Source organism: Aulonocara stuartgranti (assembly GCF_965226115.1).
Source record: "Aulonocara stuartgranti genome assembly, chromosome: 8".
In the NCBI taxonomy this organism is placed as follows: domain Eukaryota; kingdom Metazoa; phylum Chordata; class Actinopteri; order Cichliformes; family Cichlidae; genus Aulonocara; species Aulonocara stuartgranti.
Window position 1 is genome coordinate 9,734,060 of NC_138959.1, and position 27,080 is coordinate 9,761,139.

Here is a 27,080-nt window from a genome sequence, read left to right on the forward strand (position 1 = left end):
TGACTGATTGTATGTCTACTCCTGATTGTTCGGCCACCTTTTATCAATTTGAACCCGTTTCTCTCTCCACTCTGAAGCGTCTAATTGATAAACTGAACAATACTAACTGTGTACATGATGCTCTCCCATCCCGTATTGTTAAGGATTGTTTCAAGGTAATTGGACCTTGTTTATTGTCCATATTGAACTTCTCCTTGCTTTCTGGCTATGTACCTTCAGCTCTCAAGCATGCCATAATCCAACCTGTTCTAAAAAAAAAGGAACCTTGAGCTTAGTGATTTTGCCAATTTTAGGCCAATTTCTAAGCTTCCCTTTCTGGCTAAAATACTTGAGAAGGTGGTTCTGCTCCAACTGCAGACCTACCTTGATGAGAATAATATAAATGATAAATTTCAATCGGCCTTCAAACAACATCACAGCACAGAATCAGCATTGCTTCGTGTTTTCAATGATCTCCTACTAATGGCTGACAATGGACGCCCCTCAGTCTTAGTGCTTTTGGATCTATCATCGGCATTTGACATGGTTGACCATAATATCTTATTAGCGAGACTTGAGCACACTGTAGGCATCAAGGGCGCTGCCCTGGATTGGTTTAAATCCTATCTCTCCAATCGGCTCTCTACGGTACATCTGGCTACATCCTCTTCCTCGGCTGTACCTGTTTGCTGTGGTGTCCCCCAGGGATCTGTGCTGGGCCCTACCCTTTTCTCATTATACTTGCTTCCTTTAAGTGCCATCTTTGAGAAATACCATATTGCTTATCACTATTATGCAGATGATATCCAGCTCTATTTTGAGCTAAACGACGATCTTGCTCTGTCTCTGAATAGCCTCCGAGAATGCATGTCTGAGGCCAAGAAGTGGTTGTTGTCGAATTCTCTTATCCTTAATGAGAAGAAAACCGAGATTATGATTTTTGGTAGTAATGCCCTTCGTGCCAAACTCCGGGATGCCTTTGGTTTTCTTAGTTGTTCTCTCTCTGATACTGTCAGGATGTACATAACAACTGGACCCCAGAGGGTTAAACTTTTTTTAAAGTAACGCAATAGTTACTTTTCAAGTAATTAATTACTTTTAGAATCCTGTAACTCAGTTACTAACTCAGTTACTTTTTTGAAGAAGTAACTAGTAACTATAATTAATTACTTTTTCAAACTAACTTGCCCAACACTGGTCATGGTCCAGGTGAAGTCCAATGTTTTTTCCATGCCCACCCTGTGTTCATCTCATATCAGTCCTGGGGCAGAGCCCTCATCATGCCACCTGCTCAGTTCACCTATTCTTGATCCCCAAGCAATCAGGAGACATATTTTAGGTAAGCATCATCTTCTCTCCTTTGTCATTTCATCAGCTAACCTCACGTTGATAACAGTTCTCCTTGTTTCATGCTCATTAAAATCTCGTGTTTACTTGATCTACTCTGTGCTTCTAGTTGCTCCTGGACTCTGGTCTCCACGGCAATGTCCCCGTTTATCACGCACACTTCACTGCTCATGGTTGCATCATTCATCACTTCTTTTTTTCTTTTTTTTTTTCTAAATGACATCAGAAACAGCAGTATGCGACATTACGTGATGGCAGAGCTTCAGTTCATCCTTTGTCATTTTTTTTTTTTTTTTTTCATTCATCACTTCAACCTACTCACTCACCACTCTAGGAGCTCAGCTGGGCGTTCACCTCCCCCAGAGCAGTTTACACTCCACACACCAAGACCAGTCTAGCGTCCCCTGCATCATCTCTAACCTCCTTCCTCCCACAGTTTTGTCTAGATCACCTTTACGCCAGGAATCCCGCCTTTGTGTTGCCATTAATTCCTGTGTTTAAGCAAATAAATCTAGTTGAAATCTCATCACTTTCCCCTGTGCTTGAATCGGCTTTTGGGTCGTAGTTCTTACATTAGCCTCCAGGCTCCCGTGACACTGAGTGTTCAGAAACATCATCACACATATTATCTAATGGTTTTTCTTTATTTTCACGACTATTTACATTGTTTATTCTCACTGAAAGCATCAAAATACGAGTGAACACACTGAATTATGTAGTAAACATAAAAAGTGTGAAATAATTCAAAACATGTTTTATATTTTAGATTGTTCGAAATTGCCACCCTTGTTTTGCACACTCGTGGAATTCTCTCGATGAATTTAATGAGGTATTCACCTGAAATGGTTTTCCAACAGTCTTGATGGAGTTCCCAGAGATGCAGAGCACTTGTTGGTCCTTTTGCCTTCACCTTGTTTTCCCATCTCATCCCAAACCATCTAGACTGGGTTTAGGTTAGGTGATTGTGGAGGCCAGGCTATCTGGCGCAGCACTCCATCACTTTCCTTCTTGGTCAAATAGCCCTTGCACAGCCTGCAGGTGTGTTTGGGGTCATTGTCCTGTTGAAAAATAAATGATGGTCCAACTAAATGCAAACTGAATGGCATGTTGCTGCAAGATGCTGTGGTAGCCATGCTTGTTCAGTGTGTCTTCCAACACACCATAACACCTCCTCCTCCATGCTTCACAGTGTGAACTAGGCATGTAGAGACCATTTGTTCATCATTTCTGCATTGCACAAAGACACAGCAGGTGGAACCAAAGACCTCAAATTTGGACTTATCAGACCAAAGATTTCCACTGATCTAATGTCCATTCATTGTGTTTCTTGGTCTCACCTGCTTTTTACTTGTCTTTAGTAATGGTTTCTTAGCAGTTATTTGACCATAAAAGGCAATTCCCACAGTTCAAAGTTTTTGAAATTTTCCAGACTAACTGACCTTCAGTTTTTAAAGTAATAATGGACTCTGGTTCTTGTCATATGAATTTTAAGTTATCAGCTGTGTACCAACCTGACTTCTACACAACACAACTAATGGTCCCAATCCCATTAAGAAGGCAAGAAATTCCACAACTGAACCCTGACAAGGCACATCTGTGAAGTGAAAACCATTTCAGGAGACTACACGAAGCACACTGAGAGAAGGCCAAATGGCGACTTTGAGGGATCTCAAAGTGGGTTTGCTACATAATTCCATACATCGTGCTTCATATATTTGATGGCTTCAGTATGAATCCACAATGTAGAAAGTAGTAATAAATAAAAAGACATTAGATGAGAAGGTCCAAACTTTTGACTGGTAGTGTAGTCAAAAGTTACCATTCATTTAATTATTATTAACCCAACAGGGTGGCTGTGGAGCAAGTTGTCATGTAACTGAGAGGTTGGTGGTTCAATCCCTGGCCAAGATACTGAAGGCTTAGTTCCTCCCAACAGATCCGATGGAATGTCTATGAATTATTAAAAACGATTTTAAAAAACTCGACTGTTTGTGAATAAGGCTTGTACTATAAAGCACCATGAGCGTTCAAACATAGAAAGTGCTATATAAGTATTAGTCTACTTACCAACTCTTTAAAAACAATTCCAAAGAAAAAATAATTTAATAGGAAATTTTTAAATAACTTTCCTCAAGCCTGTTTTTTTCCCAGTAATACTGCTGATACCTCCTTCAGGTCTTATTAACAACTTTTATAAAGTTGCAGGAAAAACACCAGATGTTACAGGATGAGCTCACCAGAAAATAAACACTGATAACACATTTCTGTATCTGAACATTTTTATGATTTCCAAAAAAAAAAAAAAAAAAAAAAAATGAGTACAGTAAAAATAAAAATTTCCTCCAAAAATGCTGCAGTACTGAAACTGGACGGTTAAACTGAAGAATACTCAGGCAGGGATTGGCCGATCACAGTGACACCTCGGCCCATCCCTGCTCTTCTCTCTTGGCCAGTGGAAGAGTCGGGAAGAAGCTGCATTTACGATGAAAAAACAGGAAAGGGAGGAAAATAAAGGGGAACGGGAACATGAAAACACAACTATGAAGAACACTGAATCTCTGTTGTGAATTCTAAAACTTGGCAAAACCATCACTAACTTTTTACACCTTAAGAGTGACAAGACATACTCAAGGGTAATAAAATTACTTTTTTCTCTTATTCACATGAAGTTAAATCTAAATCTGTTTGAGTTAACATTAGATTGAAGTGGCCGTGTCCCTTTTAGAGCAGACCTCCTCCTAAAAATAAGGCATCTGTAGTGCTATCAACTGAAACAACTGCAACAGGAGGGTCACACATGCATTCAGCGATCACAAACACAGAGCTAAGAACATGGCTGCCATACAGCTGAATTATAAACACTTGTATGACGGCTGGGGGATTCTCTGTCTGTAACCTCAGGCAAAAAACAAGAACAGGACAATATTTAAAAAGAGTTGCAGAGATATAATGGCAGCACAAAGATCATGAAATAACTACGAGGCAAGCCACTGTGTCGCTACATGTGTGTGTGAAAGGAGCCAAGGAGCAGCGGTAAACAGTGATATGTTCTGAAGGCTGTTTTAGAGGTGGAGAAAGGCAGGAGAGGGGATTCAACAGCAGAAGGGTGGAGGAAGGGAGACTAGTGTGGACCATTGGTCAGCCATTTATGTGAAGGTGAGCCCAGCCTCGTTGTACACCTTGAAGACCTTCTCGATGGCGTTCACATAGGCAGCCGTCCGCAGGTCCAGACCGAGGTTGTACTTGCTCGCTGTTCGCATGATTTGCTACAAAAGAAGATGATGACACAGGTTTTACATGCTACACCACCAAGTTCAACATTTCAATGGATGCAGTTTCCTGGTTTAACCTGGTCAGTCAGACATTTAACGTTTAAATAGTGAAAAGTAAAAGGACGTCTTTCAGGACAATATAAAAACTTTAACTATCCTCTTCTTTTCTCAGTCCCTTCCCATCTCCTCCATCAAGAGACTGCATCTCTTGTTTAGGGGTCTAAATGGGTCCACATCAGGGTTGAAACCGGGTTAGATTTATCTCAAAGGTTAACATTTATCAGATGTCCACATCATAGCAAGCTGCTGTTCTGTTTTTATGTTTTGTTTGCTTTTTCAAAAACAGCCAATACCTTTTGATTAGCCTTGTCTCATGCTTTCTTTCTTTATGGTAGATTTTTGTTCTGTTTTCACTGTTTTTTTTTCACTGTTTTCACTGAGATTTGAATTTGAATGCTAATCAATAAAATCAAAATCAAATCAATCAAATCAAATCAGGAACTGGCTGGCATATATTTGGTTGAGAAAAACTAAATCTACTGTGTTTACACATCCAGCAAAGGAGTGTTCAAAGTCTTTTCAGTGAGTTTATACTAGATGGGTAACAGCAGTTCCAACAGTTTAGCCTTGACAGTAACAGTTGAAAAAGTTGAACTAATAACAGAGACCAGGTCGATAGACTGCATGTAATAGTTCCTTAAGATTCTGTCACTGCAGGAGTCAGAACAGGCTAGAGTAAGTTGAAGGAAATATAGAAAAGAGTTTATACAGTGTTCAAACTAGTACCTTCATAGAAAGGACTACAAAGAAAATGAGTTTAGACTTTATCCCATCAAAGTCTAATAAAACAGAACGAATATCAAATCAACGTTTAGCACATACTGTTATAAAATTTTGTTCCTGGAGGATCATCTGAACGTCAGCACTTTCCTTCCTAATATTGTTACCTCACAGTATAAAGTTCTCTGAGATGACTGTAAAATAAATAAAAGTGTCATCTCACTGGTTATGAAACATGGACTGGAGCACCATAACCACATTTACACCTGCCTCTCCATCACTTTGTTTAGTACATGCTTTCCGTCTCACATACCCACAGCCCATTTAAAAAAAATAAGGAGAAAACTCAGAGCCACAACGAGAACAAAACATCCACACAGACAGAAAGCTCCTCGTTTGAACCCCCAACATTTCTTCTGTGAATCGACACACAAACTGCTGCACCACCACCCCATCCTGGAGCTCCATTTCAGAAAGCAGGAAATGTGAGAGCTGTGGTTTAAGCACTGATGTCCAATTGACCATAAAACAAGCAAACCATAATTATGTTGTGTGTGTTGTTAAACAGGACTTAATGACACCTAACAGGATGCGCCTGCTTACAAGTGGAAGCATTGTGCCTGATATTTTGTCTACCTGAACCAGTTTTTCAAGGTGCAATTACAGTGATAAGAAGAAATAAAAAAAATGTTTGAGAACCACACCTCTGACCTTTCCTGCATGATCACTTACCCGAGCAGATCTCTCCATAGTGTAGGCCAATCCAGAGTGAACAATGTCCTTCTCTGAGGCACCCTGTAAAGGACGATTATGTGTTAACCCCACATCAGGCTGAGCGGGACACAATAGTAAAATAGTTCTTGGATTATTAATCAGTTGACAAAGAATAAACATTAGCTGGCCTGATCGCATTTATTGATTAGAATCAGTTTCATATGGAAGGAAATTCATCACACTGGTACGTGTGGTACTTTTACAACATTTAAACAAGAAATGCATGTGTATGACAGCAGCTGTTACTTACAGCAACTCTGGCCTGGAAGTCAGCAGTAGGTACGATGGGAATGGGTCCTCCCTGCTTGCCAAACTTCCTCTCTAAACTTTCCTGAACAGACACTAAAGGAGAAAACAGTAAAACAAAAATACAAATGAATCACAAATACTACAAATAGCAGTGATAACATGTCTGATTCATTGAGTGTATCATATAATTGGCTGTATGAGAGTGCCAATCAGAAAGTACATGAAGAAAGCAAAAGAGCGACACCAGAAGATAGGTGACCACAGAGTCAGTTGATTTTAAAAAAGGTAAGAAATTTAAGCATTTCTTCTCTAAATTCTTGCTGGCTACACGGTTTCACTCATTTTCTGTTTCTTTTGTTCTTTTTTTTTGTTGTTGCCCAACAGCAGCAAAAGATACTGCTTGTTTTAAAGAAGCTTATCTATGAGAGCCATCAGAACGTTGTTACTCAGAATGTTGTAAGTTGTTACTGTTGGGGGAAAGCAGCCTACCCTGGAACCACAAGAAATCAAATCGAGGACAAACTACATCTTAACCACGATGTAAAGGTGTTGTGTTTGTATTTCCTAGCGGAAAGATTTTGATTCAAGATTTAAAAAAAAAATTTTTTTTTAAAAAAGGGTACACAGGATGATTGTAAAGCATTTGAAGAAATTTTTCAGTCTATAAAACCTATTTACTACTCCAGAGAGGAATAAAAACTATAGAGATCTAATTCTGATCTGAATAAAATGTTTTGGGTCACATGTACGCACACACACAAAGAACTTGTACGAGTGATTTATTGCGTTTGTTTGTGTTTTATCATTATTTTTCATACCGATTTGCAGCATGTCTCTAACGAATAAAAGCTGTCAGACAATATAAATACAATCTGCGTCCAGACAAAAGCATGAACTGCAGGTTTGTACTCACTGAGGAGGTGGTAGTTTGAGTCCCTCTCATATTTGAAGGTTAGTCTTCCATAGCTGACATGGTTGAGATTCTTGAGCCACTCGAAATAAGATACCGTCACACCGCCAGCATTCAAGTACATGTCCTGCAAGTAGAAACAGTCTTCACTTCTCTGTATGGATAAGTGCACAGATGAAAAGGTCCTCTGTGTGGAAAATATGACTTTTAAAAATCTGATTATATATGTTAAAGGAGAAATTATTTAACAAGCACATATCGAAATTGTATTTTAAAGCAAGAACTAGAAACAACACTTAGTAATACATTCCATCATATTTCTAGTTAGAATTTATATTTACAAATGCATGTTTTCAGTCCCAGTCTATTTGAACATGAGGAAAATATTTTAATTTACAAAGAGTTTAACCCTCAGCAAATGAATGTGTTTTATCGAAACGTACGAGTGTGCTTTGATTAACCGTATTTGATGGATAGTAGTTTGTTTCTTGTGATCTGAGCTCAGAAGGATGGGACTTCGTGTCTTATTAACCAAGTCCTAACCAATTCAAATCTTAGACAAAAACATAATTACAAGAATATGTTTAAATAATAAAATAATATGCTATACTAATCTAGATCTAGCTTTTTGTATAAATTTGAAGATTTCATTTGCTGTGCTTTGCCCCTTTTTTCTGGAAAAATTTTTTTGAGGATGTAAACTGCTGAATGAGCAGAGCAGATTGTTTTTCCTGTTTATTTTTGCTTTTAGACTGTTTATTTCGTGTTACTGTTAAAAAAATAAATAAATGGAATGAAAAGATCAGCATGAAAATAAAATGAAATCGATGCTTTTATTCTGTGAACAAAACCTTGTTTAACCTGTCATGCTTAAATCTGTTCTACAGTTCAGCTTAATTAAGTCTGAATGTGTATGAATGTGCAATGTGTGCACATGTATTGTCATTCAGGGAATCAAAACACACAAAAAATAATTCACTTTAAACAAACCATAAAACTAGCTTGTATTTCCCTGTGTGTTTGGTGGTGTGTGTGCTTACAGGAATAACCATGACGTTGTTTTCCAGGAAGATTTTATCAGCACCTGGGGTGGTGGGACCATTGGCACCCTCAGCAATGATCTGACAAAAATAAACAAATATACTTAACCACTACCTGAACTGCTCAACCTTAATAATTTTAATCAAACTGACAGTTTAAATTACAGCAGCTTTTGTAATCAGACAAAGAGTTTACCTTGGCCTTGATCTTCGGAGCATTGTTACGTGTGAGCTGCTTTTCTCCAGCTGCAGGAATCAGGATGTGGCAGTCCGCTTCCAAAATGTTCCCCTCATAGGGTTTGGCTCCTGGGAAACCCACGATGGTGCCATGTTGCTGTAGAGATGGATGTTTCAGTGGAGAATGAATAAGTACAATTTAAAAAATAAAATTAATTAATTAATTAATTAAGAAACGACAGAAATGAGGGGAAGACAGCAGTGCTGATACCAGTTTATAATCCTCCAGCTGTTTGGGGTCGATACCATCTGGGTTGTAGATGGCTCCATCAATCTCTCCAATGCCCACACACTTGGCCCCAAACCTGTGCAGGTACCTCATTGAGTGGAGACCCACATTACCAAAGCCCTGTGAAAGTCACAGCACATAGTTACAAATAATTATTCCCCTTCCCAATCAACAAACAAAATGATGTTCATTTTTATAAGCTACATACTCTGCTGCCACCATGTGGCCAGATGAGGTTAAGAAGAAAAAAAAAATCATCAAATCATTATTTCATTTGACTATAAATGGGTGACAGCAGTACAGTATATATGAGATTTGAAATTTCTCTATGCATTCATCTGCACACACTACAAAACAGAACAAACATGTGAATATATATTACTAAAACCAGATGCAGCAAGGAAAAGAAAGATAATTAAACACTAATAACCAAGATTCTGTATATCCAACTCCAGAAATTGGGATGTAGAAAGAAGATGACATTGTGTATATAAGTTATAGATAAACCCCAAAGCAAGAGTCTCATAGTTTTAAAGCAACAATAAAGTTAATATCGCTAATATCGTTGCTGATATCGCCTTTTGGCCACTAACAGAGCTGTTGGATAAAGACAAGAACAGAGACAACTTTACAAATGATTTAAAAAAGAAAAAAAGAAGAAAAAAAAGAAAGAAAAAGCGAGTAAATATATACCCCTGCTTTCATCTTAATACCACATTAAAGATCTGCTCTGTCCTTTCTCACTAATAAATCTCTAAGAAAAATGTAATCTCAGCGCAGCACAGAGTAATCCCCAAACACAGACACGGATTAGCTTTTTGAACATCCACATCATGAATCAGCTGTCGTCACAGCTTCTTCACCTCCTCACCCTATCATCCCTCACTTTAAACCCACTCAGCAGTAATCATCAGCCTTCAAAATCTTTGTTTCTTTACAGTCACTGAATCTGAACTATCTGCCACTTTACAAATCTCAGTGAAGCCAGGACATTAAACTTCAAACATAATCTCAAGCAAATACAAGAAGATCCTTTAAAAAAATAAAATAAAAAATCTGAAATCTGCAAGTCTTGCAGCTAACTTCACGGAGATGGTTAACTAAATGAAATGGATGTAAACACACAGAGCTATTGATCGAGAGTATCAGACTGCACTGCTGTCATGAAGAGGGGAAATTACAGAAAGTATTCCAAGAAAACAGCAGACACCACTGCCGAGGGCTTTCCTGCTTAGTTTGCGTCAGTGACACGTGAGGAGCTGCCATGTGACTACTGGAAATGAAACTGCTAAGCAAAATGCTGCTCTTTGACTTTTTATCTCTGCAGGCACACTTCTGCTTTCACATGGTTACAGTTAAAATCAGCACAGCTTTAAAGAAAAGACAAGTTCCTTTTAATCAACACTGCAAATGATTCCAATACTGCATTTCATTGATGAGTTTTCATGCCTGATTCTAAAACATATTAGTTTAAACTCAAACTGTTTTTCACAAAACCAGCTGGAACTTGAGCAGCAGAGCAGCCCAGTTTCTTTAACTGGTTACTCTCGATGAATCATCCTTTTCCATAAACAAAGAAGGGAAAACTTGAGCTCGCTGCTGCCTGTGCGGTATGAGGAGATCAGGCAAAAACAGATGGCATGGCTCTGATTGAGGCACAGCTTTAAAACCCCTCATCACGACTTCAAATGAAAACTTAAGTCCTGTGACTATCAGGGAGAAAACAGCCGCACAAGAGTCTGCATCACTGAAGTCATTCTTCTTTGTTTCTCTTATCAAAGTGTACATGCGTCTGTGTACCTGGATAACAAAGGTCTTGTCCTGGAAGCCAGGAGTGAGGCCCAGCATGCTCATGTAAGAAGCCTCATTAATGAAGTTCTCAATGCCATGGAAAACTCCACGACCAGTGGCTGAGATACGCCCGTGGATTCCTCCTTGACTGATAGGTTTTCCTGTCACACATGCATGTGCGTTGATGTCCTGTAAGGAGAAAAAAAAGAAAAAAGAAATCAGACCACAGCTTAAAACACTACTATATACACAGCATCTTTGCACACAGATTATTGAAACCTCAGTTGGGCAGTGTTGGACGAGAAACCGACAAACACAAAAACTTCCAGCATTATAACGAATAATGTAAACCAAAGAAACCAAGATTTTTTTAATGAATCAGGTATCTGGTATGTGCCACATACAACCTTATTTAATCAGTAGGTAGGCTAGACCATTACAAGAATTTGCAATAATTTATGCTTAACCAAAAACACCTTGTAGTATTTAAAAAAAAAAAAAAACTAACAATATTTTAAATGTTTATGATTCAAAACACTTGCCTAGATTCAACTATATAATTCCACAAATTTAGACAAACTCTTTAAAGCTGGCACCACCAAAAATGAGCAACCATGCATGAGTAATTTTTTCACTGCAAAGTTCAGACAAAGCCATCCAGTAGGCCAAATATTTTGCCAAGCCAGAGCCAGTCTCCAGTGACCATGTCATAAAATGTCATGTGTGGCCCAGGTACCATGACACGTACTACACGTACTACCCAAGCTCCTCTTCCCTCAGATACCCAGAGTAGGAATTTGTGACCTACTCCATGGGGGTATCTGGAGCAGAGGTCACATGACTGTGTGAGGCGACCAGAGAGAAGAGTGGAACAGGACCAACACAGTTTTTAAATCATTGATATTCACACATGAATGAGCCAGAAGTGGTGACTGCTGGATATTGACCTTAACTGGAACATAGCACCCATCTCATGAATGTGAGCCAAAAAAAATGACTACAACACAACCAGCAGGCCAATTTGATAACGCTGGCATTACAACCTTTGTAGGGAATCTCCCAGTGTGAACTGGATCTATTTGTTTATAAACTAAACACTGATTACATTTAATTATCAGCATTCATTCTTGCACATCCTTTCTTAATTTATGAACATGCATAGCGTGCATCTGTATTATGTACCTGGCTATATTGTTTCATGTTTTTTGCACTTCTCTCAGATCCTGATCTCAATGACACAAACTGTTTTAAGAGTTTAATAATAACAAGAACAACAACAACAATAATTTAAAGTAGAAATATGTCTGTTACATGGTTTAAATCCTTAAGGTCTCAGTGTTTCTGGAACACCACTGTGTTCATCAATGTTGCTTGTCTCTTACCAACCAAGTATTAATAGGAAAAAATAAATGTCAAGAATAGACTGAGATATTACTTTTGTGTTTGCTTTTTGGATGTCTGAGGTTGTCCTTGAAAGGCATGGATACAAGAGTGTGCACCTAGGAGTGTTCCTGTGGTCAAAATGGCCTGCCATGTTGTGGTTAGTTGTAGATGCTTGCTGTGTGCCACAGTTGTGAGCTTTTTGTTTATTTGTTTGCTTTGTTTGTTTGTCGATTTAAAAATGAAAATAAATCTTATTTAAAAAAAAAAAAATAGACTGAGATGTGTACTATTAAGCACGATTAATGGGATAGCAAGAAATGTCGGTTTTCTGTGTCATAAAAGTGTTTTGTTTGTTTTTTTTAACTTGGCAAATCCCTATGGTGACTCATGTGCAGCACATAACCTGGTCTGCAGCAGGCTGTGCTCAAACTTTCGACTGAAAGCACCATGTTTTTTTTCGAATTCTTTTATTTAAAACAATTTTTCTAGTGCAATAATTGTTGGAGGAATACATTGTATATGTGCGAGTTGTATCTCACTGCTGCCAAGTCTCTCTTCCACAGCTGAAATATTTTAGCTATTCTTGACACAGATTAGAAAAATCGATCAGGCCATCACCAAGAATGCCTTCTCAATTATCAAAGTTCGTTCTACTTACTTGTAATAAGTGGCATTCATGAAAAGGCATATAATGCGTGAAATGCTCCTTTTCATGTGAGCATGCACAAAAGTGAGAAGCCCAGCTTATGTCATTAACTAATAACAGCAGTTATTAACTTGTCTGTCATCTGTGGGGGGATTTTCGATCCAGCTAATGCGCAGAGAGCCTGACTGTGTTGAACCTCCTTGGCAGTACAGCCCTCAGGATTATGCAATCAACACTGTTAATAATTTGAAAGGGATTATATTTTTTAACTTTGAAACAATAAGGTGTTGTAAGCAGAGAGAGGGTAAAAGATATGAGTAATATTATGGTCTTTTCTTGCTGCTAATAAGTAAAATATCAGTCAACAGAGTTCTCTGACAATTATAGTTTTTAGATCAAACCAGTTGTAAACAACACATGATCCCATGTGAAACAATAAACATGGGTAAATATTTTCCATGTTTAATCAAATAAGCCTTGTTTGACAGACTGAGATAGCACAATGATTAGCTGATAACACGAACAGAGGCCTCAGTCTGAAAAGACCCTTTTAAGACATGAGGAATGCTTCTGTGGTCAGCTGGAAAGGGCGAGGCAGGAAACCACTGTTCATGGTTTATGTATGACTCACTCCTTGTTTTTTTAACTTAGCCCATTTTAAAATTTGTGCCAAAACTGCAGCCAAGTCAGACAGACTGGCTATGCCGTCTACAAAATAATATATCCATTAAGTCTGAGAACTTACAGTATGTGCAATAGTGTTCGCATACGTGTCGGCAATCCAGGACATTTCCCTCTCGCCTGTGCTCATGTCAGGAGCAGGGACATCGATGCCAGGTCCTGTTGAGCAAAGACAGGAAGGAAAGGAAAGGGAGAGAGAGAGAGGTGAAGAGAGTTTAAAAAAGAAAAAAGAAAAAGAGTATAATATCACAAACTCTGAGCACCAGGCTTCACGTCCTTGTGTGACATAACCATGTGCCTCAAAGGGCCTCAAGATGTGAAAACAGCAGCAAGCATGCAGACAGAAAGTAACTGAATCTGTCCACTGACAGATAGACAGACAAGTGCTGCAGGCAGATGGTGGGTACCTTTTTACCTCCAAGCTCCACAAGCAGCAACTATTGTTGACTACAGACAGCGTCATATCCCTCAGTAGTAAAGTAAACACATTATGAACATTTTAAATGCATCCAGGTAAGGGTGAATAAACAGGTGGTATAGGGGCCCATTAACCCATGGAACCAGTGAACAAGTTTTCTGTGACTTTGCTCAACATACTAAACACATCTATGCCAGCTTCCTGGAGAAAGTAAATGAAATTACCATTTTATTCTCTGTGAGGTTGAGTTAAAAAATAAATTATTCTGCCAAATGAACAAGTAGTGACAAATATGCATACGTGTTCCCTTGTTTTGACCTTTTAAAAAAAAAAAAAAAAAAAAAGGTTCTTTAATGTGATCTTAAAAGGCTGATTTTGTCAAAAGGTTTTCCATCAGCTAAACTGGAACGACCTGTGCCAAACAAGAACAATTATGTACCCTCAAGAAACTAACCCAGTATTCTTTCCCCATATACTGCAATTAAGCAGAACATTTTATGTCAATTTGTACTTCCAAACTAAATTAGTTACTTTGCAGATTCTGATTAATAATACATAACCAAAGTTATGATTTACTATTAAAGTATACCTGGCAATATACCCAGCAGTATGTGAAGTTTATGAGCCCAAAAATTAGCCTCAACTTTGCCACCTACTGCCAAGCTTAGTATTTAAAGTATAAATCTAGAAAAAAAAAATCAATAAGACGGATTTTGAAATATATTAGTTTTACTTTTGTGACTTTTGATACTTTAGCACCCAAGTTTCAATTTTTAAAATGCCAACTTTTACTCTGTAGGTTATCCCTATGTACTTTAACTTAAGAAAAATATCAGTGTACCTGCATCTTGTCCTGACTATATACTGTAAATATGCATTAGCTAATTTTTTTATGATTTTTTGGCTTCTCCACCTTTATAAATATCAGAACTGAGTTTCCTTAACCATTATTAGTTGTCTGCCCTTTTACTTGACACAGACACACTCTGAAGGACCCCAACCTGAATAAACACCATTAGAAGACTGGAAATGTTTACCTTCATGGGTGCAAGTATTTACCTCTCACTTCTAAAGCCCATTAAACAGTTAAAACAACCAACCACACACTAGAAACTCACCAATGAAGCCCTTCTTGGCCAGCTCAATCGTGAATCTCCTGGTAATCTTCTCCAGCTCATTGTCCTGCAACAAAGTGTGGTTACATTACTTCCAGAAAACTAAACAGTTCATATAAACAAATTCCTATCAAATGTTAAGAAAGATGCGTAAGGCATCTGTGAGGTTTTGTGAGGGTTTTCTCTTCAGTTGACTATAAGCTTAGATGAACAGTTGATGACCTTTAAATAAATGACAGTGCCCTATAATTAAGCAATCAAAGACAACAACAAAAAAAGAAAAAAGAAAAAGGCTTGTCTCCTTTACCACCTCAAGTTTATTGAGTGATTGATCTCTTATGTTGTTGTTGTTACGAGGGTTTTATTAATTATGTGAGAATAGGCTTGCAATCAGAAGGCTTACAGAGTAATTCTTAGTATTGATCTTGACTCCAGCTTTGGCTCCCCCAAATGGCACATCTGGAAGATAATAATACAGCTTTATAACCACAAGAACATGCATACATTACTTTGCAAATACACATGAAGACATACAAGATAGAAGCAGGAAAAAAAGAAAACTATTTTTTGGCATTTCCACATAAGTACCAACCTCCTGTACAGTATTAATATGTGTACAGAGTTCAGGGATGACCTTCTGTAGACTTTGTGGAAGGCTAAGACTTTAATGCTTACCAACAACAGCACATTTGTAGGTCATCAGAGAGGCCAGGGCTTTCACCTCGTCCACAGACACATCTGTACTGTAACGGATACCTGAGGGAAACACACACAGAGGGAACAATTTGTAACAGGGCCTGTATAGAAAAGCTGAAAATAAAGATCTCAATGGTTTTCCATGCACAAAATGTAACCTTCCCCCATATTTTCCATGTTTTTATTAGCTCATTAATCAGTTCAAGTGTGTTATATATTGATAGAAGATTGTATATTCAGTCTGTAACCTGGATAAGTCCTTGACTTCAGTCAAACAACCACCTTTCCTTACAAAGGTTTTTCACTGAACTGCCCTTCAAGTATCTGTCTCCCAGCCATAATAATGAATTCTCTGAATTCTCTAAATACTAATGGAAGGCACTTCAGCATTTCCTTGATTATTTTCTTTAGCAGAGGATACATTGGACCTTTTTTTCCAAAGAAAGGGAGATCATGCCATCTTCCCAGTAAAGCACCAAAAAAACCCAAACAAACAAACAAACAAACAAACAAACAAACAAACAAACAAACAAACAAAAAGTCCCGACACATAATTAATATGTTAGTTAAGATTGAATTTGCCATTGCATGGCATGACTTGCTGTTTTGAAGCTTCAGTGGTAGGCTATTAAAGGCAGGGATGAAATTACTCTGCTGCAATAAACTATATTTCTTATCAAGCTGTTGCCATATGTGAAGACTGTAAAACAGCTAACAAGTAAGATTATGAGCTACATTAAAATGACAAGTGAATTTAGGGGTTACCATTTTCCATTAGTTATATTGCCAGCTTTTATAACCATCTTTAATTAGAGACTTCACAAAATTAGAAGTGGACTGGATCACATCTCAAGCATGAAGTGATAATGAGTGGACATGGACAGTATGGGCAACTAATCTCAACGCGATACCCATTTTATTTCACTTTATAGGGCATCCATTCCCCGTCTAAAACCACAGCCTCGGTGGGCATGAAGTCATATTGCTCACTGGTATTTTATTTTACTTTTTTTTTTTTTTTAACATGACCTCCATGAAACAACACGATAACAACAAGTTGGTGAAGGTATTTATAATGCACTTTTTATATTCCATTATCAGAACATTGCACTTTCACCACAGCAGCATCAGACCAATAACATCCACTGTCATATCATGAAGCAGCCAGAGTATTCTTGGTCTTAAAGTGTCTCCCCTGTCTGTAGAGGTTAGCAACAGCAAAAGAAAATGAATAACAGAAGGACTGTGAAAAACCAGACTAATAATGACTACAGAAGACCACATGAATGGGGTCAAAGATCGCCAAGTGTGTACGGCAGTCAGGGCAACATTAAAGGGTGGGTGGAGACCAAATGAACCAATCGTAGCCCCCCACTGTGACCCCAGCCCTTCAGCTGGAGTCATACCTTCCTGTTTTCTGGCGTTTACTAGCGTCACCGCAGCAACATGTGCAGCATTACATGAGATCATATAGCATGTCACGCTACCCCCGTCTCATTGGCACAGTGTGTGTGCGCACACGAGTTAGATGGCAATACCAAAAATAGTGCAGGGTCCAGGGTTAGCTTACACACACAAACCCAAGGACGAAGCGCACAAAGAGGAGACAGCAGCATGTTTTGTGTGTGCATATCTAGCTATGCTTGTTCAACTGAATACTGAAAACTACAGCACAAGTAAAAGCCCCTCCTACTATGGAATCATCTTACACAGAGGCCCTCCAGCACAGACAAACACCACCAAAGCAGTTTTAGCCAGAGTCAAAAGGGAACTCACTAGCATTTTAAGATTTCTCTTAACCAGGTTTGTTCATTTTTGCTTAACAGATGTTCTAAAATGTCAGGAAAATGCATACATTTCTGCCAAAGGCATCATATTCTCATTTTCTTTAGAGTGCATTTGTTACATACATAACAAATCCCACCAAATAATCATTAGGAAGCAGGAAACATCCTCGACTTCACTGGATTACGGAATTTTATCCGTACATACTAGTATTTTCATTACTGCAGTTAGAGCTTCTGCTTTCTTTTCTGTTCTGGCAATACTGCATTAAACTATAGTGAATGGAAAAAGGAGGTACTAAAAACATTTAAAAACAAAGCTCTGTGTTTCAGAGCATTGCCCCTGCTCTTATTTTCCATTCATCCAAAGATCAGCTGAATTCCCACAGCCAGCAAAGGACAATTGTATGTTTACTGATCAAATTAAAAAAAGGAAAAAAGGAGGGGAAAAAAAGCCTGACTACCAAACCATCCCCCATCCAACCATCTTTTCCCCACCCAACCAACAGAGACCCACAGCAACAAGTACCAAAACAGACTGTAAACACATTCCTCTAAAATGGGTGGGCAGATTTTTGAGTTTTCTCTCAAAGTTAAACTTCCTTCAGCACTCAAACTAATGGCTCTCTCTTGTCCAAACAAAAGTGCCAATTATCTAACATTAGATTTTTTTTAAATGTTATTTTTAGACTGCAAAATTCTTTGCCATAAATATATTTAAATAGTACTATAACCTGTACATTGGAATTCTTTTTTTAAAACCAGGTTGTTTTCTGTCTCAAACTGGGGAGAAACTGCACGTGTTTACATCATTAGTTCCCATACAGTGGAGATAAAGAGTTGGCGTTTCTTGATTTAATAAATGCATTTCCATGTTACTTTATTTGTTGACTGTAACTACTATTGAAAACTACTATTCATGGTGTTAAAAGCTCGGCTAATTATTTTTCAATTTTTCCTCAAGAAATATTAACAGACTTGAAATGATAAGGGACACACTTATTAACTTTCAGTCCTTCAAAAATCAGAACACTGAATAGACCCATTTAAAGGAATTTGGACAGCTGTAAGCAGATATTTTTATCAAGGTGTAATTCACAAGTCTTTTAGTGTTTGAAGTGTAAATTTGTCAGAGAAAGCCTCTGATTAGGAACGGAGGACTGTGACACCGTTTTGTGTTGTTAAATGTGCATTTTAATGAAACTGGTTCTACTTAATGTCTACAAGTTTTTATGCAGTATCAGATGTCCTCTGTATCTCCATTTTTTTCACAGTGTTGCACAGTTCACATGTGACATGAAATAACCTACAAATGTATTACACTTCTGCACAAAAAAGGAGAACAATGGTAATCACTATGCAGACTATACAAAATCTCAGTAGCCTTCTTCAGTTTTGCATGCACATTCACACAGACAACACTTCTTGCATTCACATATCCAGTTAAAGGCAGTGTGGTCCAGCCTGGCAGCTGTCAATCTATGTGGCTCTCAAAAGGGGGAAGATGAGCACAACATGCACACTCAGACAGCCTTTGCACTTTATAGTTTGATCTGAATACAGCAAAAGCTTCATACACTACATCAATGATTAAGCCATTGAAAGATAACAACTTCAAACCATATTCAGACCATTATCCATGGGACTGTCATGAAGGACCAATGCTTCAAGCTATTTCAAATCTGTAACAACTGCATATGACGGCTAAACCAATCTAAGATCATAAACTGGGCCTGATAAGAAATACGTTTAAATGATGTACTTTATTCTACTCATTTCATTTTTACTGGCTCAAAATGATAATTTCTGGACATTAGAAATTTAAATATGTATTTTATACTGAAGTTAATTAAACCCCACTTAAAAAACAGACAGGTGGGTTTCCCTTGTTAAAAACCCAGAACCAACCCAGTGGTAGGCCTTTAATAGCGTACCACTAAAAAGTGGGGAGACGCCCAGGCCCCTTTTTTGATATGCTGGGTGTAGAAATCACTCTTCTTCTCTTGAAAGTGAAACTAGGTGGTTGTTGCTTTGTGGTCATCAAAGTGCCAAATATGCATTTTAAAAACTCAGCAGCAATGCCACTTCCCAAACTCAGTTACTCCAAATTCCACAACTTTTGCTGTGAGCAACTTCATGTATCAACTGTTCTTTTTCTGTATACATCTGCCAACCAAAAGAAAAATGCAGCTAACCAAGTTACAGCTCAGCTGTAGGGGGCTGTTGCCATTAAACGTTTATAAGCTGTCACTACCATGTACCTCTTGTCAGTGGTACATGGAGACTTTCTTATATGCCTGAAAGGTGTAGTTGAATAGAAATAAATTGTTCCTACATAAAACTGCTCACAATAAGATCTGTATATTTTATTTTGATTAGTCATGTCATTATATTTGGGAAGAGATATTGCTGTTTTCATTTATTTTTTCTTTTAAATGGGACAGTTTGGTCGACAGGCAAATGCCATTTATTTCCACTCTTCGATTTTATGATACCTACAAAACTGGGTAACACACCAAATAAAGAAAAACCAAAAAAAATAAATAAATACATCTGATTTTGTGTCAGTTACACATTTTTATTACTACTATTGCGACTACACAAAACGTAATGAATAAGATTTAAATTTACTATATTACTAAATATCAAAGGGTGTAACTGTGTAATTTGAGTAGTTAAACAAGTAGTCGCAAGTAGCAAATAGTTAAACAGATTGGTTTCTTGTGTAGTGCAAACTACAATCAGCTAATTTGTAGGTGTTAATTATCTGGTTGGTTCTGTGGCTGCAAAAGTGCCTTACTGCAACAGTATATAATGAGAGATTAACGATATCTCACATGGATGAATAAAGTTTGTCTTACACAAAATTAAATACAAGTTGGCCTTGTCCACAAAAGACTAGAGATAGATCAATAGATGAATAAATATACTTTACACACATTCACGTGTACACCTTTGTGGTGAACTGTGCCCTGTTACTGTTACTGTAACCATAAGCTATTAGTCCAGCATGATCATGGCTTTAGATTTTCAGGAATAATGCTACTGTGAAGGGCAGTTCATGCAAGACTGTTCTGATTTGTCTTTGGATCGGGGAGATACTCGTGATGCTGGACAAGCTTATTGATTTTGAACGTCCCTATATTGCTTCTGAGTGCTGGTTACTGCCTGGACAGGCAGTAGTGCTATAAATTCATAAATGGGTTATATTACCGTTAAGTGGTTTGTCGGGTGGGTGGTGGTGGGTGAAACATATTTCATGTGGGTGCCACACTGACTCATCTAGGCAGATAGTTTACCAACCTTTTTTTTAACCAATTCTTTTGTACAGGGCTCAGTGGCAACATGCAATGACCATGTCTTGAACAGAAATAGGTCTCCCCTACGATGGGGCTGTGTTCACTAGACTAAGCAGCTGCTGTGGAAAGGTTTCACAGTGTCATTACCAGGCTAGTGTCTCTCCACACCACTGAAACTTGCCCTTTGTCTGGTCAGCAAATGAAATGCATGTCTTCTTTCTTCAGAGAATTCCTCTTCTCTATAACACCCTCCCCCATCTGTCACACTGACAAATAGGATGCCTAGAAACACAGCCACCCCCTCCTAAATTTTAATGCCTCATCTTTTCTTATGTACATTGAAACCTTCTGTTCACAGTTTACCCAGGGTGAGTCGCAGCAGTAGCCGATTGAGGCTTCTGGTTTTGAACCTTGAACTATATACTCAAGAGCAAATGCAATAGCATACCATGTTTTTGCAGTAGTTTTAGGTGGATCTTAATGTAGACTTTGTCCTGTTTTCCTGTGTTTTGTGCTGCACATGGGGAGATGTCAGCATAAAATTATGTATGACACCTGATGCCAGTAGGTCTGTTTTCTCCATAACATTTAGAGTGAGACTGTGCTTTAACTCTTGATCAAACCACAGGCTGACAAACTTAGTATGCATGCATAACTACCTTAAAAATTGAAGTTTTTTAAGACTGGACAAAGTATGGGTAACTGCTAGTTTGCAAGCTAACCAACTAGAGCAGATACAGGTGAGGAGGAAGGTCACTGTTGTTGTGACACATAATAAACAAACATAGGAAACATGATGCTAATTTAGCAGTAAAACGTCTAAGGTTCAATTACTGGAGTAATTCGTGTTTTTAGTTTATTTTATGCTTTTTCAAAGCAAGCTAGCATTGCTGCTAAATAGTGGTAAAAAGCTGGCTAAAGCTAGCTGTCAAACGGGTTGGTGGAGGTGGTTTGGCTCAGTTCTTACCCCCTTTGCACGGTGTCCTGTGCTGGCTGTGTTGGGCGCGGTAGCCCTCCACCACCTCCCACTCTCCGTTATCCCTCTTGATGGGGAAAGACACGCTCAGGACGTGATTACAGGGCTTGATGATGCGCAGGATGCCCCGCACACGGTTCCGCTTCTGCTCTGGGCTCTCCCTAGTCTTCAGATCCTCCACCAGCTTGTCCTCTACGATAGCGGCCCCGCGGTCGAAGAAGCCCTCGACCATCCTGAAGAAGTTAGGGTCGTCGGGCTGGTTTGCTGCGTCGGCATAGCGACGGACCCTCATCAGGGAAGAGGACGCCGGGAGAGCGGAATCCACGCACCCCGAGGCCAGGGCACTACCCGCAGAGCGGCTCAGCAGCTCCCCGAAATACCGATACATGACTGAAACTAGCTAACCGTGTGAACAAACTAAAGAAAAGGAAACTAAACAACAACAAGGACAATGGGGGTGACGACAGGAAAAGGGGTTAGAATGAGAGACACAAAAGCTCTTCACCGTGTCCCGTCCTCTGGCCGAGTGGGAAATGGCATGTCGTGTCAGTTTGCTTTAAAAGGCAGCGCGAGCCGACCACACCAACTGAGGCTCTCCCAGACGCACGCGGAAGAGGAGGGCCTACATGGGTACGCGCAATTGCCAAACCGTTAAGAGTGCGCGCTCCCGGGTTTGAACCGTTGTTTTATATTTCCAGTGAAAAGAAAAGGTCCGGGCACAAATAACCGGCACGAGCCTCCTCTTTCTCTCTTGAGTAATCAGGCATATAGATCGGTGCAAAATTATATCTAATATAAAACATAAACTGGTTTTCATCAGGATAATGCCATATTCAGTGCTGTCAGAAACTATTCTGCCGCTGCTTAATTTCTTTCTTGAAGTTAAAGACAGTGTTTATGATTCAGCAATAAGAAAGAGAGTGGGGAGAGTTAGCATCCATGGGGAGAATTCCAATGAGAAAGCCACCATTGACCAAAATAAACACAATCTGTCAAATGCCAGACGAGGGATTCTTGGCATCCTGATGATCCCCAGAACGATAGGGAAAATGTTCTGTCGAATGTCGAGAAAAAAGTTAAACTTTTTTGGAAGGTTTCAAGGGCAGCATTTCATGAAAGAACATATAGGCTGTCAACCATGGTGGTGGTAGTGTAATGGGGTGGGGCTGCTTTGCTGCTTTATGAGCTGGAAAACTGGCTGTTAATGGAACCATGAATTCTGCCCTTTCCTAGAAGGAGAACGGCCAGTCTGAAGCTCAAGTGCATTTGGGTTGTAACTGGTTATCTCAAACACTTTATTGCAGTTCTTGCTGCTGAGGTTGGCACAACCAGTTATTAGGTGTACAGGGTAATTAGTTTTTCCACATAGAGCCAGCTAGGTTTGGGTGGCTTTTTTGCTTCACAAATGAAATCATCCTATAAAAACAGCGTTTGTATTTACACTGTTTATCTTTGTCTTTTTTTAATGATGTAAAACATGTAAGTGTGACAAATATGCAAAAACCTGAGAAATCAGGAAGACCTACCAACACCTACACACTTTTGCTCCTCTTCTCTTCCTCTTTTTTAAAATTTCCATCTATCTAAGGATCTCAACATTTCCTCCTCCCTTTCCTAGTTCAATAACACTGTATTCTTCTCAGTTATCATCAAACCTTCTTGTGTGACATTTCAAGTGCTCTAGAGCCTCCAAGCAGCTGTTTAGTTTGCTTATGCCTCAGGTCGGTGCTGGATAAACCATAGAAAGAAAACCAAATGTTGTATAAAACTACAGCAGCTGAGCGTGTGTTTTAAGGAGCGGCACTGACTCTTCCATCCTGGTTTCTTCTGATTGGTAAAAGGCATCTACTTCTGCCTGGGAATCTCAGCAGCCTTATGTATTACTCAGGGGATGTATTTAACATGGTAAGAGACCACAAAGAGTGAGCAGTAAGACTGGAAATCAGTTCTAAAGTGATGTCTTGATACCGATTATTATGTGTATATTATTATGTTATTAAATGAATTGGAGTATTATTATAGAATGACTAGTACAGATATTTTAAAATGTTTACATGTATTTAATTATGTTTTTGTTTTTTTTGCTATCACAGTTCTCCCAGATTTTTCTGCTGCGGCTGATTTAGAAGAGATACAACTAAACTGCACCAGTCTGCAACTGTTTATCTTACACAAAGATCAGTGCTGGGGTTATAGTATTTGTGTAACGGCAACAAATCTTTTCCAAAAATCACTGATAACAGCAAGTTTGTCCACAGCCTGTCCTGCATGCATTTCAACATATTTCTGAACCTGGTTATAGGACTTTCAGCCATGGTTACCTTCAAAATGTTACAATGTAGTGATTATAAGTGCAAAATTACAATTGAATCAAATCTTATATATTGAAAAAAAAAACCAAAACAATTTGTAACAAACCCTGAAAGGTTGTAGAAGACGTAGACTGACAGCACTGTTAGAATCAAAAAATATTACAACAGTATATGAATATGTCATAAATGACCCCACCACTCCACTTTAAGGTTAAGAAGAACGCAGAATTAAATATTTCTGTCAGGAACGATTCAGATACGAAGACTGCAGAGATTTAAAGATCTGAAATGCCATATTGCAACTCCATTAGTTTCTGTAATAAATTCATGTTAGGCTGGAGGAAGCTGTAATATTTGAAGCCCATTTAGGTAACAAGTAAACAAGTTTATTTCTTGTTTATGGTTCAAATTATGAATGAGTCTTTGTTGTTTGTTTGTTTTTCTTCCCTTCTAAGTGAAACCTCAAGACATTAATCTTGACAGCAAGCTTGCAGCTACACGACGAGCACCAGCCTGGTCATTCATTAGCTTTTGTTCAGGGGCCACAGTGATATAGTTTTGTACTTTGTGGTTTGATCAAAGGATCTCTCTGCCTCGTCTGCTGTCATCAGCAGTTCCCTGATCTGCTGGGCGAGCGACACGCAGCCATGAGAGAAGCGAGAGGGTGAGTCAGACGCGAGATATTCAAAAGGCCCATTGTGCCTGAATCAGTCATTAACCTCAGTCACAGGCATCAATAATTAATGAGGGAAGTGATCTGGTCATTTCCAGTTTGTGACAGTTAGCACAAATAATTATTGTCAGATTCAGTTGAATAATGTGAAAAAGAAACTAAAGCCAATTTATCACTTCTGTTTGTTTTCATATTTAGCATGCTTTCATTTCAGAGTAAGAAATAATACAAAACAGAGTGAAAGTCTGGCTCACTAGGTTTAACAGGTGGCCAGTATGTCATAATGCCATATTGCCTTTGCAATATGGCATTATGACATAGCCTTTGTTTAAATCAAAAACATAAACATGTTTAAATAGCCTGGTTAAAATTTCCCCCCTTTTTCTCTCTCACCAGCTTTCCTGTCTTCTCACCGCTGTTGTCTCACAACAAAGGCTGTAAGCCCAAGAAATATATAAAGAAAGAACATAAAGCAAAGCTAAGGTTTATAGATATGGCCTAATTCGTGCCACCAGACATTAAATGCGATGCATCCACACCTTGCCCTCCCTTGACAAAGCTATAATAGGACTCCTGGTTCATGTTGTCCTCTTGCTCGACTGGAAGTCAGCATAAGCCCATGTTTAGTGGCACTAAATTGCTGGAGGACCACCAGAAATTTAGTTATTAATCTTGACCAAAGAGGTAGAGCAACATTGCAAACTGAGACATTCAGGTGAGATTCACCAGCGTGCTGAGAATAAAAGCTTAAAATTTGCAGTTTTGACAGCAAATGATTGGTTTTTGACAGTTTCAACACTGGATTTCAAGAGCTGATACAGGAAAAAAACTAAACTAAAACCTAATAATATAGCACCTGTAGACCTAGCAGTTTTGTTGATACGCCGTCGTCCCTACAAATGTCATTCTACAAGCAAAACGCCCACCTTTTATTTGTGATCTGTCTATGCATGAATGCTGTTCCTGCAAGTTTATCTGTGCAGCTGTTTGTGGTTAAAGTCATAATTTTGGGAACTCGTGGTTTGCACATGTGTGAATGACATTAGGTCGCAAATTCATCACGAATCCCTCCGGGATCCCCAGGTACATGTTTGTCTCCTCCGAGGACTTGAATTTTCCTCTTAATCCCATCCCCCACATAAAATGCTCCAATCTTCTCCATTTTCCACTATTTATTCATATTTTACCATGTGCTTAGTCCTTAAATGTGTAAGTTAATGTAATGCACTGAGATTTATACTGCTTATCTAATCTTATGACCACTCAGAGCGCTTTAGACGTGTCAAATTTTAACCATTCAGCACTCTGTTACATACTTACATCCATGGCCAAGTTAGAATCACAAGCATGTCTCTGGTCTGTGAGAGGATGTATTCAAAAGCATTCAGAGGAAACCCATGCAGGCAAAGGGACAACATGCAAACTCTACTCTAAACAGATACATGTAATAATTTTCCAAAATTACTCTTCTGTTCTTTTCTAATACAAATTTTGAGTGGGTTGAAAATTTATGGACCTATGAACAAAAGGAGTACAAAGGATCTGTTGTATTTTTAAATAGTACTTAATTTGTGTGTGTCTGTGGAGGTGAGGCTGTCCTGGTGTCCTGGTGTCCTCCACAGAGTTTGACGTCACTACCAGGTTGCTCAAGTTGTCTCTTGAGTCAGCAGAAGGGCAGGGGGGTATCACGGGAACAACCTGCTGATCTTCCGATCAGCGAAGCTTTTTCTGGTATTTTATGCATAAAACATAAAAAACAGTCAGACCCAATGGAGTGCGATTTAGAGATATATCTGCTGTAAATCTCTGTCTCACTTCACAGCAGTAGCCATTATATCAACATAAATTTATAAAAATGCTAATGCTCCACACTTTTACTCGTTAAACATGACACTCGATTCACTCCCATTGATAAAGCACAACCAAGATAGCGTGACGACCTTTCCTAACATGCTGACATAATTACACGCATACACACAAACATATGTGTGTGTAAATGATCCGCTACTCTACAAAGAACCAGTGCTGAGCTTGTCTGAACGACCTGTGCTTACACATGTGGACTCTGCACATAAGATAAGATTAGATTCACTTTCTGCGTGCATGTGCAAATGTATTCAATCCCATTCAGGTACAGAAAAAAATGAAAAAAGAAGATAAAGATTTTCCACATCATCAAATTTAAAGATACAAAATGCAAATCAGCAAGTCACATGATAGTAAATTCAAACCAAGCATCTGATTGGGAAGAAATGGGATTTAAGTGAGTTAGAACACGACATGATTGTTGGGTGTCAAACAGGTTGGTTTGAGTAATTCATCAGCATCTTTATTTATAAAGCACTTTAAAACCACCACAGATGATGCAAAGTGCTGTACCTTGGAACTAAATAATAAAAATACATAATGTGAATCTGGCTCAGGCCATTTGCTGTCTTCCCTTTACCCTCTAAAACAGGATAAAAAAAAAAATCCAGGCACATTCTCAC

At 38.7% G+C, this 27,080-nt stretch overlaps 1 protein-coding gene across 1 annotated transcript; it reads right to left on the reverse strand.

Moving 5' to 3' along the window:
* Positions 1–3,109: 3,109 nt before the first annotated feature.
* On the reverse strand, positions 3,110–22,227 carry glud1b (glutamate dehydrogenase 1b). The gene is made up of 13 exons (XM_082543806.1): positions 21,598–22,227; positions 15,527–15,607; positions 15,255–15,310; positions 14,855–14,918; positions 13,383–13,477; positions 10,618–10,797; positions 8,800–8,937; positions 8,548–8,685; positions 8,352–8,432; positions 7,315–7,438; positions 6,403–6,494; positions 6,111–6,173; positions 3,110–4,592 (listed from the first exon to the last, which is right to left on the reverse strand). Exons 1-13 carry the CDS (start codon positions 21,992–21,994, stop codon positions 4,473–4,475), a joined length of 1,629 nt encoding a protein of 542 aa, XP_082399932.1. The 5' UTR covers positions 21,995–22,227; the 3' UTR covers positions 3,110–4,472.
* Positions 22,228–27,080: the final 4,853 nt, after the last annotated feature.

What these genes read in the sequence shown, in the direction of transcription:
- glud1b (XM_082543806.1), bottom strand. Translation starts at nt 21,994, where the DNA reads ATGTATCGGTATTTCGGGGAGCTGCTGAGCCGCTCTGCGGGTAGTGCC. An exon ending in CAGGACACCGTGCAAAGGGG is followed by an intron (nt 15,608 to 21,597) that starts GTAAGAACTGAG and finishes TGTTTCCCTCAG; the next exon opens with GTATCCGTTACAGTACAGAT. An exon ending in CGAACACTATTGCACATACT is followed by an intron (nt 10,798 to 13,382) that starts GTAAGTTCTCAG and finishes TTCTCCTTACAG; the next exon opens with GACATCAACGCACATGCATG.